This window comes from Pteronotus mesoamericanus, unplaced genomic scaffold, assembly GCF_021234165.1.
Source record: "Pteronotus mesoamericanus isolate MK-2021 breed Mesoamerican mustached bat unplaced genomic scaffold, CSHL_Meso_final contig_27, whole genome shotgun sequence".
Taxonomy (NCBI): Eukaryota; Metazoa; Chordata; class Mammalia; order Chiroptera; family Mormoopidae; genus Pteronotus; species Pteronotus mesoamericanus.
In genome coordinates, this window is record NW_026555115.1 from 17,206,720 (window position 1) to 17,225,045 (window position 18,326).

Sequence of the window (18,326 nt, forward strand, 5' to 3'; positions counted from 1 at the left end):
TTGGAGTGCCACACTTACCTACCCCCTCATCTTGATTAAAAACCTCTCCTTGTGTGAGTTGTGTGTGTGTGTGTGTGTGTGTGTGTGTGTGTGTGTGTGTGTGTGTGTGTGTGTGTGTGTGTTTTGTTGTTCAAGTACGGGTGTCTCCATTTTCCCCACACCACCCACTGCCACCTCCCACCCTCAATCCTACTACACTTCGGCTTTGTCCATGTGTCCTTTATACATGTTCCTTGGCAACCTTTCCCCTTCTTTACCCTGTTATCCCCCTCCTCCCTCCCCAGTTACTATCAGTTTGCTCTTTATTTCCATGTCTCTGGTTATATTTTGCTTGCTTGTTTATTTTGTCAGTTAGGTTCCACTTATAGGTGAGATCATATGATATTTGTTCTTCACTCTCTGGCTTATTTCACTTAGCATCATGTTCTCCAGTTCCATCCATGATGTTGCAAAAAGTAAGAGTTTCTTCTTTCTTTCTGCTGCATAGTATTCCATTGTGTGAATGTGACATAGTTTTTTGATCCAATCACTTACTGACGGACACTTAGGTTGCTTACAGCACTTGGTTATTGTAAATTGTGCTCCTATGAACACTTGGGTGCATAGGATTTTTTGAATTTGTGTTTCAGGATTTTTAGTGTATAATCCCAGCAGTGCAGTTGCTGGGTCAAAAGGCAGTTCCATTTTTAGTTTTTTCAGGAAATTCCATACTGTTTTCCACAGTGGCTATACCAGTCTACATTCTCACCAACAGTGTACTAGATTTCCCTTTTCTCCACAACCTTGCCAGCACTTGTTGTTTGTTGATTTGTTTACAATGGCCATTCTGACCAGTGTGAAGTGGTATCTCATTGTCATTTTAATGTGAATCTCTCTGATGGCTAGTGATGCTGAGCATTGTTTCATAAGTCTCTGGACCCTGTGTATGTCCTCCTTGGAGAAGTGTCTGTTCATGTCCTTTACCCATTTTTTAATTGGATTGTTTATCTTCCTGGAGTGGAGTTGTGTGAGTTCTTCATATATTTTGGAGATCAAACCCTTGTCTGAGGTATCATTGGCAAATATATTTTCCCATACAGTTAGTTCCCTTTTCATTTTACTGATGTTTTCTTTAGCCATACAAATGCTTTTTAATTTTATGAAATCCCCATTTGTTTATTCTTTCCTTTATGTCCCTTGCTCTAGGGGATGTATTGGTGAAAACATTGCTGCATGGAATATCTGAGAGTTTCCTGCCTATGTTCTCCTCTAGGACTTGTATGGTGTCATGACTTATGTTAAGTCTTTTATCCATCTTGAGTTTATTTTTGTGTATGGTGTAAGTTGGTGGTCGAGCCTCCCCTCCACCCCCGCCTTTTTTTTTTTTTTTTGCATGGAGCTGTCCAGCTCTCCCAACATCATTTGTTGAAGAGGCTATTTTTATTCCATTTTAAGCTTCTGCCCCCTTTGTTGAATATTAATCGACCGTAGAGACATGGGCTTATTTCCCTTGTGTGAGTTTTGATAGATTGTGTCTTCCAGGAATTTGGTCCATTTCACCTTAAGTACCAAATTTGTAGCTATACAGTTGTTCATAATATTCCTTTATTATCCTTTCAATGTCCATGACATCAGATCAATTTTCAGAGAGGGTGGAGCAGAAGGGTGAGTGTAGGACCATCAGGGGGTCCCTCTCCTGGGCAATCCCTTAGGTGCTCACAGGTATATGAAAAGCAGGGAGTATGCAGAGCTGGAAGATGAGTCTGGTTTCTGTTATTTCAGTGATGTAGATCAAAGTGTTCCGCAGAGCGAGTAGAGGGAGAGAACTTTGAAGCAGTGTTGTTTTGTTTTGTTTTGTTTTTGCAGAAGGAGCAGACCAGAGCCCACAGAATGGCCCGCTAAAGGTCAAGTACCAGGGGAGTTGCAGGCCATGAAACGACCCTGGCCTCTCTCTTGAAGGGAGTGGGACCCATCTTTGGCCTCATGAAGCTCAGGGCTGGAACTTTGTTCACTAAAGAGTGAGGGACCAGAGGAGTCCATGCAGTGTGTAACTTACTGTGCTTTGCTTTTGTATTTATTTGGTTTATGGGTATTTATAAAACCACTGGTTGGGGTAGAAATTGAGCTAGGATGCAGGTTGATAGATGGTGATGAAACAAGGGCATAAGTGTCAAGGTGAAATGAAGGAACAGTTGCTCATGGGGTAGGATGTGGTGCTAACTGGGTATGTCTGGAGAGTGGCAGCTGAAGGAGATGGCTTCTGATGTGGAGCTGCTCTGGGATACAGGGAAGCCTGAGCCAGTTATGGGGCAGAGGAAGTCACCAAAGTCTAGGGATCAGAGTAGTGAGAGTCCAGGATACATGGCAGACCACCACCCCTTGCCAGGGGAGAACAAGTTTGTCAGAGGGCACCTGTGAGGCAGACCCTGGTGTTTGGAGAAGGATGTCATGGTGTTCAGGGAAGTCAGGTCCCATGAGTGACAGAGGATGACAGAGCCAGGAACCATGGGTAAGCCTCACATTTCTACCTGGTATGGAGAACTGAGGAACCAGAGCAACAATGGGGAGCTAGAGGCAGAGCAATGCCCTCTGAATCTTTCCCACCTGCCGTCTCCCTGGGTCATGTGTGGTGGGAAGACAGACAAGCCTCCCTCTGAAAGAGCTGCCTGGAAGCCAGGGTTTGGTTAAGGGCTTCTTTGCACTTTCATACAGATGCTTAAACTTTCCCAAAGCAGAGGAAGTAGAGCAAAGAACAAGGATTTCAAAGTTGGGCAGAAGAAACTCCTTCTTCACTTAATAGTTGAATAGATTTGCAAAGTCTCAGCATTTCTCACTCTCTCTTGTCCCCTCTTTACCCCCCTCCCCTGTAAATGGGGACAGCAACATTTCTTTCAGAACAATGTACCTAAGAAGTTCTCCCCCAGGGCAGCTGTTAATTGTGGTTTGTCTCATTCCCCTCTTGTGAAAGCCTCACCTGGCTGGGTCCCTGTTGGCTGCCGATGTCCAGAGAGTGGCAGGCTGTCACCTTGGACTCTTCTCCTAGATGACTAAGGAAAGGGAACCTGGGGGACCCTGTCAACAGTCTCTTGCCTGGGCTTTATAATCCCTCAGAGACCTCAGGAATCATTTCCAGGGAAGGCCTGGGGACACATACAGGCATTTCAGGAGTGCTTTGTGTTCTCTGATCTCACAGTGGTCCTGCAAAATCCAAGCATTCTCATTTCAGGAAGGAGCAAGCTAAATTAGTTGCAGGACCTGCTCCAGCTCCTATAGCTAGTAGGTGGCAAAGCCCTACTCTCCCACAATGCCCACCCTTTTCCATGTCCCTGTGGACACACCCTCACACAAGGGCAGTGCTTGGACCAGGAGGCCCAGACTCCGAGCCTCCTGGGAGGTTGGGCTGCAGCTTCCCCAGGACACCTTTTCTAGATACTCTGAGTGTGCTGCAGGGGATTTCTTTCATCTGTCCCGTGAAACAAGAGTGCGGATGGGACCAGAAGGAAAGATACCATGTTCCTTTGGGCTTAGGCAAGAGAATGTAAGTTTATAGTGCCATTAAATATATAAATACTTATGTACTAAACAAAAATTGGAATATGAAAATTCTTCATCCAACAGAATAGAGTGGCAAAAAGACTTTGTCACATTGAGCTGCTGCCTACACCCCCACTGTCCTTCCTCCTTCTCAGCCCAACATACTGCCTATCCTCTGTCTTCACTGCAGCTGTCCTTTCCTTGGAGAATTCCCTTCTATCCTTTAACCATGAGTCCTGACCCACCTGTAAAAGCCATCTTCTCCAAGGACTTCATCCAGTTTCATTGAACAGATATCTGCTGGGTCCCTCCTGGAGGTAGGTCTATGCTAGGTACCGGGAGCATGCTGAGAAACAAAACAGAACCACCACCTCACACTGTGCAGCTGCTTAGTGAGGGCAAGGCGCCAGGACTTCAGGTCAGGACAGGGCTCCTTGTTCAGGTCAGGGCTGTGACCCCCAGCCTCTGCCTGCTAGAAGCTAATCAGGCCCATCCCAGTGCAGGAGTTAGCCAGGTATGGGGGACAGGTGTGAAAGGGGGCAGATCTAGGTTGGATTCCCAGCAGTACTGTTAACTGTAAACAAAGGAAGGCCACCTTCCTTTGTCAAGCTCCACATATAAAATGGAGGAGTACCTGTGTTTCAGAGTGCTGTGAAGTTTCGATAAAGTATGTCATGCATCTATAGCAATGATGGCTGCTCACCTCAAAATTCCATATGGTATATGGTGATGACTGGTTTTCATGGATGTTTGACCATATAACGTTTTTGCTTCTGGATGTTAGAAACAGTGTCTTGAGTATGTTCAGAACCACCTCCGTTCCCTATGTCGAGCCCACTGTCGAGTCCAAAATAAATGTTCAGTAAAGATGAGATAAAATAAAAGAAACTGAGAAAGTGTCTTCTTACACTTGGATGGGACAGTGACTTTATTTATTCAACAGTCAGTTCTTGAGCCATGCCTCAGGTGAGCCACTCAGCGCATACTGAGCAACGCACTCGATCCCCAGGGGCTCCATCAAGGCATGAGGACTGACATTCTACTTTCTTTTTGCATACAGGCTTCAAGGGCTGCGGTCTCAGGATGTCGGTCTTCAGGCTGGTAAGAATTGCATCTGTCCCATCTAAGAATGGTTTTCAGCAGTTCCAAACAGCTAGTCAAATCACTCTTAAGCAGAAAAGAGAGGCAAGGAGGCCCTACATGGGAAAACCAGAGATAGAGTTTGAAGAACAAGACAGATCACTGTATCTAAAGAAAACAATTTTGGCCAGCCTCTGGGCCTCAGCAGGGAGCCACTTGTGCTCACTAATCGTTCACTCATATTCAGACTCAAAATGTGTTGACAAAGGCATTTCTCATTTGTTGTCTCATTTCTCCAGAGAGTGGGAATAAACATAGGCCCAAGCACTTGAGTCTCTGCCTCATTTTCCCTCAGCTCAGCATGCATCTCTCACTGTCTGCTATGTCTCAGTGGCCCTCAGACAGCTCTGTGTGAAAAGGGAACATAGGAGCTTCACATTTACTATTGAGTTGGCAAACACTGATACATTGCCTTGTCCTTGGGTTGAGGTGAAGGGACAGGCCTCCAGGTACCCTGGGTGATGTGCGCGTGACCAAAAAGCTCAGGGGGCTAGGGGAGCCCAGAGGAGAAACCCCAAACCAGCACAGGCATTCTTCCCTATCCTCCAGAATTCTAGTCAAAATCCAGGAAAGCCAGAAAATGCTGCTGTTGTTGGCGGAAATCAGGCTCTTCCACAGGATTGTGAGAAAAATCATTCTAACGACCCACACATGGGAGATTGTGATTTGGCAAGATTTATTCAGGTTAAAATCTGCCCCTGGGTTTCCAATGTCCCATCGCCCTCCATTCTGCCATAGAAAGAGTCCACTGTGTCCTCAGCAAGGCCAAAACAAAAGCCAGTGTCCAGAGTTTCTGCTTCATATTAAAGCTTAGTCCTTTGTAGCCCATGTAGTCTGCCACAGGCCCTGGTAGCCTTCTAGACCCACAAAGTCCCAGACAAGAGAGATCATGTGGTCAAACAAACAAGGAGAATGTGGGTTACAGAGAGACAGAGACAGAGACAGAGACAGACAGAGACAGAGAGACAGAGAGAGAATCTTTTGTCTCTACCTCTTCTTATAAGGACACCAGTCCTACTGGATTAGGGCCTCACACTTTTGACTTCGTTTAACCTTAATTACCTCCTTAAAGGCCCTATGTCCAAATATGATCACATTGGGGGTTAATGCTGCAACATATCAATTTGGGGGTGATACCATCCAGTCCGTAACAGGCTTAAATTTTTTACTCTGATCTCTATTATTAAGAAAATTCAAGCATGTTGAATAACTACAGCATGGAAAGAGTCTTTATTTTTTAAAAGCAATTAGCAGTGGACCTCTCCCCCCAACTCCCATCAGGCCAGTAAACTTTTCTAGTATAATTAAAATAGACTTTGAGTTAGAGAACAATTTTTTAAATTTTTTAAAGTTTATTTACAGAGAGAAGGGGAGGGAGCGGGAAAGAGAGGGAGAGAAACATTGATTGATTGCCTTTTGCATACACCCTGACCAGGGACTGTATCCAAAACCTAGGCATGTGCCCAGACTGGGAACTGAAATAGCAACCTTTGGCTTTGTGGGATGATGCCCGACCAAGCCACATCAGTCGGGACTGAGTTGGAGTAAACTGATTTTCACACTTCACAAGTATAAGGAAACTTTGCCTTTTGCTTGCTGTGTAACCTTAGCCATGCTTTTCCATTCTCTGGTCCTTAGTTTTGCCATCTGTCAAATAAATGGGCTGTCTGGTTTTCAGTCACTTTAATAAAATCCATTTTCCTTCCAAATGAGAATGACAAATGTTTCATATGTGTGTGCAGAGGGACTAAAGACCCTTCAACGGACAAGACCAGATGGAAATATTTTGAAATTCAAAGTGCCTCTCTGAAGATTGGCACAGTCCCCAATTTATGGAGCCATAAACACTTGTTGAGCTTTATGGAAAATCCTTCATTCCTATCCTCAGCCAAAGTATGCCTTAACAGATAGAAATGGGGGTCAGGAGGTCCAATGACCAGGCACTGGAAGGAGCATTCCTGGGAAACACAGGGCCCTTGGCAAGAGTGGTAGTCTTGTTGTCTGTCCCTGTGGCAGGGCCAGGCTTCTCTTTGTTTGTTAATGGGCCTATGTGAGGGCTGAGACCAGAGGGCTCCTAGTGGAGGTTCCTCCGTGACCCATCTGCATGCACAGAGCCATCTCTAGGCTCATCCCTTCTACTATAGGAATAGAAAGACATGGCTCAGGGGCACATAGTATCAAAGTGTACAGCCGATTTCAGCAAGTGGGCCAAAAAAGTCTACACATCTCAGGAGATGGTAGGGTAAAATCATCTGAGAAACCAGTCTCCCAGAAATGAATTGTTCATGACTTCAGGTCTTTGAGTTTTCTTTAGTGATTTCTGTCTCAGGCTGGAGGATTACCACCTTCTCCCCTGCAAGAGCTCTTTCTGCAGCACAGGCAGCAGCTGGTTGTCAGACATTTCTGATGGAAGAGCAATGAAGGCTACATAGAGCTCTCTGATTTCTTTAACTCAGCCTCTATTTCTTGAATCTCAGTATAGGACTTCTACTTTCTTTGCACCTGAGAGCTTCTGCTTGTTCTCTTCTCATTCACTCTTTTCTTGATTCAGCTGCTTCTACATAATCATCTTTTTCTGCCAATAAAGTTTATGAAGACTCTCATCTTCTGCTGGTTGGTTTCTCATTATTTCCTAGTAGAGCTTTGGCCAAATGAAGTAAACAAAAGCCATGTTCCAACTCTGTTATTTATTCTTGCTGCTCATGTCAGGCTGACACCTCATTGCTTAGTCTGGATTGGAAGTGGTCTCTCTTTTTTATATCTGGTTTATACCAGTTTTGCTGTGAGATGCTCATTGTGTCTTTGACTTTGAACCTTATTGCTTTGGTGATTTGCCAGCTGTTTCGGCTGCACACTGAGACTATCCACACTGGAATTTCGTCCTAGGACTCAGAGATTCTGATGTTATTTATGTAATTAGTTCACTGAGCAGCGTGTGCTACTCATGCTGGCCTTCTGTATTCTGCAGCAATTGTTCCTGGCTGTTCTCCTTAACTTAGATTTTATTTTTATAAAGTTGGATAGCTACCCAGTTTAAGGAGTCAGCTCTCCATGTCCTCTTCCCTAGAGGTGACCACATTCAGCACTTCAGATTGATTCTTTGATCTTTCCCTCTAGGTCTCTAAAGAACATGCTACAGTGATAACTGAGTTTTTAGTTTTAGGCATTATCTCTTATTGACTTCCCACTATGTAAAAAAGGCCTTAGCTCCTCTCCCATAACCCCTTCCTCTCCATCCTCCTGAACTTGCTAAATCCTAGCTTTGATCTGATCTGCATACAGAGTTTACTTATCTTACCTAATTAAATGCTACTCTCAGTTGAGCCATGCAGTGTACTCTGTTTGTGCTTTCCTTTGCTAGACTTTGTAATTGTCCTTCCCCTGTCTGCTTAGTTTTCTATGTATTTATCACAAGTTTCACCCCTAACTTTCTCCCAGATACATCCATTTTCTTTCAAAATATTCTGATTCATTGGGAGTTCTATCACTTTCATCTTCAGGAAGAAATCTCACCCAGACTTGCTGGCCTGCAATATCTAGACTGATATCGTCTATTTCTTAGGCATAACTGTCATCTTGGGATGTCCTTCACAGCCACACTGAACATTCCTTTCTCCTCCACCTTATACTTAATGTCTTTTCCTGGACCCAAGGTCTTTCTTTCTCTTGGTTTATTTACATTTTCATCTAACAAGTCTTATAATTGCTTCCTGAAGAAAGGGTACGTAGGAAGCAAATGTTTGTAATGATTTGCATATCTAAACACATGTTCACTCACATTTGAGGTCAGTTGCACATAAGATTCCATTCTAAGAATTTTGAAGACATTTACTCCACATTGTCTTTGGCATTGCTGTTGAGAAATCTGATACTATTCTAATTCTTGAGCCTTTGTATAAATTTTTTTTTTTCTCTCTGAAAGCTCTGTGTGTGAGGGGTTTTTTGTTTGTTTGTTTTTACTTGTTTTTATTTTAATTTATAAATCATATTTATTCTACTACAGTTGTCTCAATTTTTACCCCTTTACCCCCTTCCACCCATCCCACCACCACCCCCACCTCCCACAGTCAATTCCCATTCTGTTATCCATGTCCATGGGTTGGTCATTCATACATGTTCTTTGTCTAGTCCCTTCCCCTTCTTTCCACCATTGTCCTCTTTCCCCATCCCCTCTGGTCACTTTCAGTCTGCTTCGTGTTGCCATGCCTGTGGTTTATTTTGTCCATTAGTTTATTTTGTTGAATAGAGTCCACTTATAGGTGAGATCATATGGTAATTGTCTTTCATCAACTGGTTTATTTCACTTAGCTTAATATTTCCAGTTCCATCCATGTTATCACAAAAGATAGGAGTTCAATCTCTCTCTTTCTTTCCTCCTTAAATGCAGATTGATTTTATTTATTTTTTTAAATGTGAAAGTTAAGTATAAAATATTTAAAAAATTTAAAACCATTATAAAGTCTCAGCAATTAAACCAACATGACACCAGCACAGAAATAATCAAGTAGTTCAATGACATATAATGAACATTCTAGAGACAAACATATATATCTGGTTAATATATGTATGATTAAGTTGATATTTCAAATAATGGGGAAAATAAGGCTTATTCAACAAATAAGGTCCATGGACCACTATTACTTGAAATAAAACAAATATAGAGCCCTATTTCACACATTATACAAGAAATATTCAGGTGAGTTAAAAATCAATATGTACAATCTCAGGAGTTTTAGAAGAAAATAGAACTAATATTTTTCATGACCTGAAGTAAAATATTCAAACCCAGAAACTATAAAGTAAATATTGACAATATGACTATATTAAACATTTAACTATATAATAATATACATATAAAAAAAGTTAAAGGACAAGGAATAGAATAGAAAAGTATTTGCAACACATCTAAAACATGATTAATAGGGGTTTGTTTTTTTTTTTTAGGGAAAAATGTTCTACAAACATTTAATCAATAAATGGATAAAAAATACCAAAAAGTCATTTAAAGCTTTTTTAAAAAAACATAGAAATAGGCAAGAAATACACTAAAACAGGTTTAGTGTCAACAAATAGTAAAGGAAAAATTAAAATAACATCATTGTCACAATCAGATTCATAAGTATTAAAAATATTGGTAATATCAAGTATTGGCAACTCTAAAAGGAACTGGGTATTCATAGAAACTTTTTCTTCATCTTAAAGCAGTCCCTTTAGCATATATTGCAGTGCTGGTTTGGTGGAGGTGTATTCTTTTAGCCTTCTTTTGTCTGCGAAACTCCTTATTTTGCCTTCCGTTTTAATTGAGAGCCTTGCTGGGTAGAGCAGTCTTGGTTGCAGGCCTTTGCTGTTCATTTCTCGGAATATTTCTTGCCATTCCCTTCTGGCTTGCAGTGTTTCTGTTGAGAAGTCAGATGCTAGTGGTATAGGGGCTCCCTTATATGTTAATACCTGTTACTCCCTTGCTTGCTTTAGGATTCTCTGTTTGTCTTTGATATTTGCCATTTTAATGATGATGTGTCTTGGAGTGGGCCTCTTTGGGTTCCTCTTGAATGGGACCCTCTGTGGTTCCTGGACTTGTGTGACTTTTTTTTCTCCTCCAATTAGGGAAGTTTTCCATCATTGCTTTTTCAAACAGGTTCTCTATCCCTTCCTCATCCTCCTCTCCTTCTGGTATTCCTATTATATGGATATTATTACGTTTCAGGTTGTCCTGCATTCCCCTTAATACCTCTTCATTCTCTTTGAGCCTTTTTTCATTTTCTTGCTCTTTCTGGGAGCTTTTTTCTACCTAGTCCTCCAGCTCGCTGATTTGGTCCTCAGCTTCGTCTAGCCTGCTCTTGATTCCTTCTACTGTGTTCTTCAATTCAGAAATTGTATTCTTCATTTCCTCTTGTCTCTTATTCATAGTTTCTATGTCCTTTTTCATGCTGATATAGTTTTCAGTAAGTTCCTCGTAGTTTTCCTGTAGTTTTCGGTAATTCTCTCTGAGCTCACTGCGCTCACTGAGCTTCCTTAAACCATTGTTTGGAACTCAATATCTGATAGTTTACTTGCCTCTATTTCATTTAGTTCTTTTTGTGGGGATTCCTCCTTTCCCTTCAAGTGGGGCATATTTCTTTGTCTTCCCATTATTTGTGAGACTTTCCTCATTTACTTCTGATTCTTAAATTGATCTGTCTTTATTTCCTGACTTTGTGGTGTGAACTTCTATGGTTGGAGACTGCTGTTTTTCCATTCTGGATCTGTCTCTGATGATGTCAGATGTCATCCCTGTCTGGCCTTAGGCAGTCTGTTTGAGACTTCCAGGAATCTACTGTTTGTGGCTGTCTCCTTCAGCTGTTAATCTAGTCACTCTGCACTGAGCTGACCACCTTAGACAGCTCAGGGTGGGGAAGAATACCTCCTGGGGGCGGGGTTATTGTGTCCTCTCATACTGCTGTGTATGGGGGAGGAGTCTGCGCTGGGATCCTGCCAGCTATTCTCTCCATGCTCTCCCCAAAGCCTCTGTCCCCAGTCTCTCCTCAGATGTTGCCAGCCCTCTCTACGCCTCCTTTAGCCAAGGATCTACTGTCTGTGGCTGCCACTCTGCATTCAGCAGGCAGCTTGGACAGCACAGGGCAGGGTGAAATTTCACCTGGGGGTGGGGCTATTGGATCCTTTGATGCTGCTGCCGCTCAGGGGGAGTGGTCTCTGCCTGAGTAAGATGGCTGCTGCCGCATGGGGGATGAGTCAGCACCGAGATCCGCTTGGCTACTCTCTCAGTTCTCTCCCCAAAGCCTCCTTCCCTAGTCTCTCCTCGGGCGTCTCTAGCCCACTCTGCCCCGCTTTTGCTGGAGACCAGGGTGAGCGGCTGAAAATAAAAATTTATGTGTTGGCCTTTAAACAGTTCCTTGTTTCTCAAGCCACCTGTCTCTGGCAGAGAGCAACCCTGCCGCTTTTCGCAGCTGGCTGTTTTCTGTGTACTTTCTGGACTCTGGTGCTGTGGGCTAGAGATCCCTGCTTTTTGTTTAGACCCCGCTCTTCTCAGGGGGCTCCAACTGGCTGTTTCAATATTCTTCTGGTGCTGCCACCTGTGGGCACCCCACCCGCCTTCTCAGGTCTGTATCACACTCCTTACCAGTTAGATTGTGCTAAAGCCCATTCTTCTGTCGTTGAGGGTACAAGGCTCCTCTCTTGCTCTTGTTCAGTTGTTTGTTCCAGGTGATTTCTCCACAATTTAGTTGTAATTCCAGGTTGGTCCTGGGAGGAGGTCAGTGTGACTACTACTCACTCCTCTGCTATCTTGATTCATCTGAAAGCTTTTATTCTCTTCTCTTTGGCCCAAGTATTTTGAAACTTCCTGATCATGTGTGTTGATATGGACCTCACTTTCATCCTTTATTTTGTTCCCTGAAGTTTTTCCCCTACTTGTTTTTTTACAGGGGGCTAACGGGAATAATACTGCATCCTCAAAGATGTTTGTTACCTTTTTACTGGAATGACAATTTGGGTATTAGTTTTCTGTTTCTAATTGTGGTAAAAACGTATAATATCCAATTTAATAACTTAACCATTTTAAGCATAAGGTTCAGTGGCATTAAGCATACTCACATTGTTGTGCAACATATCTAAGAACTTGCAAAACTGAACCTTTATACCCATTGAACATTAGTGTACCTCCCTTTTCCTTCAGTTCTCTACTTTTTGTTTTGAGAATTTTGATTAGTTTAGGTGCTTCTTATGAGTAGAATCATACAGTAGTTTTCCTTTTGTGACTGACTTATTTTGTTTAGCATAATGTCATTGAGATCCACCCATGCTATAGCTTGTGACAGGAATTCCTTTTTAAAGGCTGCATGATATTCCTTTATATGTATATAGTACATTTGGCTTATCTGTTTATCTGTCAGTGGACATATTTAGGTTGCTCTTATTTACTGGTTATTGTGAATAATGCTGCAATGAACATGGGTGTACAAATACAAGTTCAAGATTTTTCTTTGAATTTCTATGGATCATAAGGTAGTTGTATTTTTAATTATTTGAGGATCCTCTGTACTGTGTTCCCCAGTAACTGCACCAATTTACATTTCCACCAACAGTGCACAAGGGTTCCAATTTTTCCACATCCTCAACAACATTTGTTTTCTGTTCTTCTGACAGTAACCATTCTAATAGGGGGACTGCTCTTTCCTTGAGGTCTTTACAGCAGTTATTCAGACCTCACATAGCATTTGAATTTGTCTTACATTTTCTCCTTATAAGTGAACTTACCTTTTTGTCTGTCTACTCCTCCCCCTAAATTATTTCTTTGTTTCTGAAGTTCAAAAACCTTTACTAGTATATGTCCTCGAGTTAACTTTTCTTTGTCATTATTTCCTGATACCTGGTGTGTTTTCAATCTGTAGCTTTATGGTTTCTTTAATGTCTTGAAAGTTGTCTTAAATTATATCTTTAAATAATCCTCCTCTCTTTTTTCTAATTTTCTCCTTTAGACACTCCAGTTATTTGTATTTTTGCCTCTCTTCCATATCTATTCTTTTCTTCCTAATCCTAATCTTTTAAAATTTTTATGTCAATTTGCTCACTTTTCTCCTTCTTGTTAACCTAAAAATTAAAGGCCAAAGTGAGAGGAAACAAGCCTTTATGAGATCAATAAGAATAGCTATTCATGAAACACTGATTTAGGCAGGAGCCCAAATAATTTTCCAATTACAAGACAGAAGCAATGTATATTTTGACAAAAAGAAGGGAAACAATTATATCGATAGGAGAAAGACATTTCTATTGGTGCAGATAAGCTGTTTACTGCACCAATCAGTGACACTGATTCTAAACAATGTTTTTGATTTTCAGTCTAGTAATCATCAGTCCAGTAGTCATGATAACTGTTTTTCTTGTTTTCCTAACAAACAGTTCTTTGAGACACAAGGTCACTTTAGGTCCAATCCAAAGCTTACTTTGCCCTGTTTTAACATTCCGAAGGTTTGAGGAATAAGGTGCACAAAGCAGTTCCTTTGGAATGGCAGCTCCAACTCCATTTTAATTTGGCTTTGCTTATGTTATTGTTTACATTGCCTTCTATGATGTTTACCATGATTTTTTAGCAGTGTTATTCTATTCCCTGTTGTTTCCAATTTTGCTGTCATTTCTGACCTGTGTTTATTTCTTATCCTCCATTTCTTCCTTGAGCTCTATCAGATAAAATTTCATCCTTTCAGTTGTCTCACCACCTCATCTTTTGCTTTTGGTCTGCACTTTAATAAGGTTTTGCAGATTACAATGAAATACTTGAGCACAACTTTTCATTGCTCCGTGGCAGTTCTGTTTGCTTGCTTTTCCTGGTGTAATTCACCTGTCCCACTCCTCTTTTAAAATTTCAGTTTCTTTGCATGTAGACCTCTGCTGGTCCCTTTTCGATTACTGTTCTTTTTTGGATCACAAGAAGATTTCTGTAGGTCAATGCCATGTTGCAGGCTAGCAAAAACCTAGTGAGATTTTAGTCTTCACTTCTCTCCAGCCGATGGGTACTACAGGGCTTATTCACAAAGCAAAGACTCTTTTTCCACCTCACAGAGAGACTGTTTCTGGCAAATGTGGCTTGTCCATTTCTTAGAACTAAGCTAGGCCAGGGACACTCCCACTACCACTTCCCATTGCTGTCCTGGCAAGAGTGACCAGAAGGAGTAGGGGCGGAGGGTTAAAGAAGGAGGAGAAGAAGGGAGGTTGAAGTGGGGGAAGGGCCCAGCTGCCTTGGGAGCTCTTAGTTGGAAGGGACAGCCCCCAGGAAAGGTAAGTCTTGAGCAAGAAGGGGAAGGTGGAGCACAGATCTGACTGTTTTACTCTCTGCCCTCTAGGGTGACCACGTGTGGTTGAACCCCCCTCTTGCCCACAAAACCAATGTTGCTATTGGGGGCATCATCAAAGAAATAAAGCCCGGAAAGATCTTGGTTGAAGATGATGAGGGCAAGGTCAGTGTGGTCCTGTTTCCCCAGGAGGCTGGATCCTCTCCATGCTCCCATTCCACCCCAGAACTCTGAGCCCTCTCTCCTTCTCTGGTACTTCTCCCCAGCACCAGTAGTTCTAAAGTTCACACGAGGGCCTGTGTGGCAGGACAGCCTACAGAGAGTTCTGTTGTCATGAATGTTGCCTGTCTATCTCGGGGACTATTTCTATAGTGAAAAAGCGAGAGATGGGTTGGCAGTTGGAAAACTAGGACAGTTAAGGGAGCAAGAAGGAGTGAAGTGGGACAGGAGCTGTGGCTCCTGAGAGGAGGGAGGGCAGAAAGCTGATCTGCAAAGTAAAGGAGGGTGAGCTAGAAAGATAGGAAACTTAACTCCTCATGCAGCCCTCCACAGAGTGAGGCATGTGGAAGTTTGGCTTCTAAGGAAAAGATTCTAAACTGTGGCCTGTGAGCCCATACTATAGAAGCCGGTAGAATATTAACAATAACTTTTCTATTTGCAAAATATGTTATACAGTTGAAAAAAAAGTTTTACTTGCATACTCTTATTCCAACAATCTGTGAGTTTCCCAGCCATGACTGATCCCAATTACAGCCACATGTAACTGCTGGCTACAAGCTCTTCTAACCTTGGTCTAAAATTCACCCCAGCCCCCAGCTGACACCAGGCCCTAGGTATGAGCTGACTCCAGCCATAGACTGGCCTGATGCTGTCCCAGTGTCCCTTGACCTTAACTGCAGACTTACCCTGGCCAGAGATGGGTTACTAGGTCAGCTGACCTGTTAAGAACTTGAAAGAGAGGAGCAGTGGGTCGATTCATGCAAAGGTTGCCCACTTAGGGGAGTCTGTGCTCTTCATTCCAGGAACACTGGATCCAAACAGAGGACCTTGGTACCCTCAGCCCCATGCACCCCAACTCAGCCCAGGGTGTGGACGACATGATCCACCTGGGGGATCTGAATGAGGCGGGCATAGTGCACAACCTCCTGACCCGCTACCAGAAGCACAAGATCTATGTGAGTCCTCATGTGGGGCTCCCCATGGCAACTTGGTCCACACATGCTGGGCTCTTGGCTTAGGAGGAACACTATGTGCTGGGGTATGCAGCCAGACACACCTCGTTCAATCCCCACTCCCCACACCCTCACTGTGTGACGTGGAAAATGTGCCTAACATTTCTTCATCCCTGTTCCTAATCTGAAGGAGCATGATAATGATTTTGAGGGTGCAGAAAGCTGGCATGTAGTGTGCCAGCACTGTGCCTGGCACAAAGTAGGTACTCAATTAGTGAGGCCTCTTCCCTGAGCAGAAGACCTACTCTGATGGCCAAGTAGACTGGATGTCATAGGGATGGGCACAGTCTTCTGCAAGGCCCCTTCCTAGGCATGTGACAGAGACAGGATCACCAGTGAGCAGGGAGCCATGAGTAGGGTAAGGGCGAAGAGAAGAGAAGGAGGTGGGCCTGTGGGGAGGAAGGCCCCCTGAGCCACTTCTGCTGAATATGCATCAGAACTCCTAGGTCTGATAACAGCAGTTAGCTTGACTTTTTTTTTTTTTTTTAACCTGGTTGTCATAATCCTTGCAGTGAGAAAGCATATCCTCTCCACTTCTAAAATAAAGACTAAGAAAGGGTGACCGTGTGACTTGTAGAGTTGGCTGCTCCTATCCCACCCTCAGAGGGGCAGGTAGGGCAAGCTGGGGTTGCAGGTGAGCAAGTGGTCTTGAACTGGGGTCCCAGGTCCTGAACTGACATCCCAGGGTCAGTGGGGACTGAAATTGTTGACTAACCTCACAGAGACCCTGTGGGAGACAGGTGGACACCACTTCATATATCCAACCGATTTTTATTGAACTTGTCCTAAACACCCAATGGTAAACATTAACAATATCCACCTCATGTAATCTTCCTGTGAGTGCAGCCCCAGCCTTGGAGTTCTCACTAATGGTGAACACCCCATCCTTGTAGAGGAAGGATCTGAGCAGCTGAGTGTCCTGTCTCCCAGCCAAAATCAGATACCCTACCCCACCAGAATCAGCTGCTCTAAAGCCAAGCTCAGGACTAGGCAGCACTGGCCCTCAGAGTGCAAGGCACTGATCTCCTGCTCCCTTCCCCAGACATACATAGGCTCCATCCTGGTAGCCGTGAACCCGTTCCAGGTGCTGCCCCTCTATACCCAGGAGCAGGTACAGCTGTACTACAACTGCCACGTGGGTGAGCTGCCTCCACATGTCTTTGCCATCGCCAACAATTGCTACTTCAACATGAAGAGGAACAAGAGGGACCAGTGCTGTGTTATCAGGTGGGGGCAGACTCTCCACATTCCGGTGCAGGGGGCAGATGGGCCAGGCACCCCAACTGAGCATTTTATAAAGGAGGGAGCTCATCCTCTCTCTAAACCTCTTCCACAGACCAGCCTATGATTTAGGGGCTCCCATTCATCTGCAAATACCCTCTCCAACAGTATATGAGCCCTCAGACATCTGGCCCTGCTGCCCTTCTACCCTCAAAAGTCCTTCAAAGGCTTTCTCCCTTTGTTTCTTCTTAACTCCTTGGTTGTCGGATTTCTATACAGTTTGTTTTTCTGGCAGTTCTGGTTAATCTTGTTTTAAAATGTGCTGTTGTTCTTCTTTTGGTTGTGCAAGGAAGTAAAGTGTATCTACCTACACCTCCATCTTGGCTGGAAGTCAAACTGGTAACCCTTTGGTTCTCAGGCCAGCACGCAGTCCATTGAGCCACACCAGCCATGGCTTCTAAGTAATTTTAAAAAACCAGTTTTCATATGTTATCATAATGAAATTAATATATATTCACTTTGAAATTTTTAGAAAATTTCAGAAAAATATTCTCAGAAACAAATTGCTAGATATTTTTGGAAAAATACTTTCCCTAGCCACTTAGTTAAAATTGTACTGAATAGTGCCAATGTCTGCCACTTACCTGTAACTTGTAAGCATTGACTATGTTGTTGCAAGCTCTGGGTAGACAGTTTTAATGGCTGCATGATGTTCTCTGATTAGATGGACCATAACGAATTTCCCCTAATTAGGTTACTTCTGATTTTCCACAATTGCAATGATAAATAAGTAATGCTTTAATGAGCAGAAAGCTTTGTGGAGAAAGATTTTTTTTCTATTTTAGGATTATTTTCTTAAGCTAAACAAAGAGTAGTTCTGAAGTTTTTGATACCTGTGCCAAATTGCTTCCCAAGAGACCAATGCAGTTCTCCTCCAGTCAACACAAACTCTCTGCTTGCGTAGAGAATGTCACAACAAGGCATCCAGTCATCTGGTCTTTTTCATTCATTCATTATTACTGAGCACCATGCCCAAGACCCTGGAATGAACCTAATAGACCCTGCCTGCTAGGGTTCACAGTTGAACAGGGTCGATAGGCAAACATGCCAATAACTAGTACAACATGGACAGTCTGAACTTACAGGGGACTTGAGGGCAAATGTGGTGGGAATTCTGCACAGGGAGAGTGTCTCTGTTCAGACTGCCCTAGAAAGTAAGCCTGTGGTGGGTTTGCAGGAGAGTTGAGAGGTTCTTAAAACCTAATTTTTCTATTGACTAATTCCCTGGGTACTGTCTTTGCAGTGGTGAGTCTGGGGCAGGGAAGACAGAGACCACCAAGCTCATCCTACAGTTCCTGGCAACGGTCAGTGGCCAGCATTCATGGATTGAGCAACAGGTCCTGGAGGCCAACCCCATCCTGGAAGGTAAGTCACC

General features: G+C 43.2%; 1 protein-coding gene across 1 annotated transcript in view; it reads left to right on the forward strand.

Annotated features, from left to right (window-relative positions):
* The window catches only part of MYO7B (myosin VIIB), a 116,872-nt gene that overhangs the window by 9,985 nt on the left and 88,561 nt on the right, over window positions 1-18,326 (forward strand). Inside the window, exons 2-6 of the mRNA XM_054575055.1 lie at window positions 4,574-4,614; window positions 14,490-14,603; window positions 15,461-15,613; window positions 16,713-16,897; window positions 18,195-18,316. Of these exons, the coding sequence (XP_054431030.1) occupies window positions 4,597-4,614; window positions 14,490-14,603; window positions 15,461-15,613; window positions 16,713-16,897; window positions 18,195-18,316 (592 nt within the window). The 5' untranslated portion in view covers window positions 4,574-4,596. The remainder of the gene's footprint in view (window positions 1-4,573; window positions 4,615-14,489; window positions 14,604-15,460; window positions 15,614-16,712; window positions 16,898-18,194; window positions 18,317-18,326) is intronic.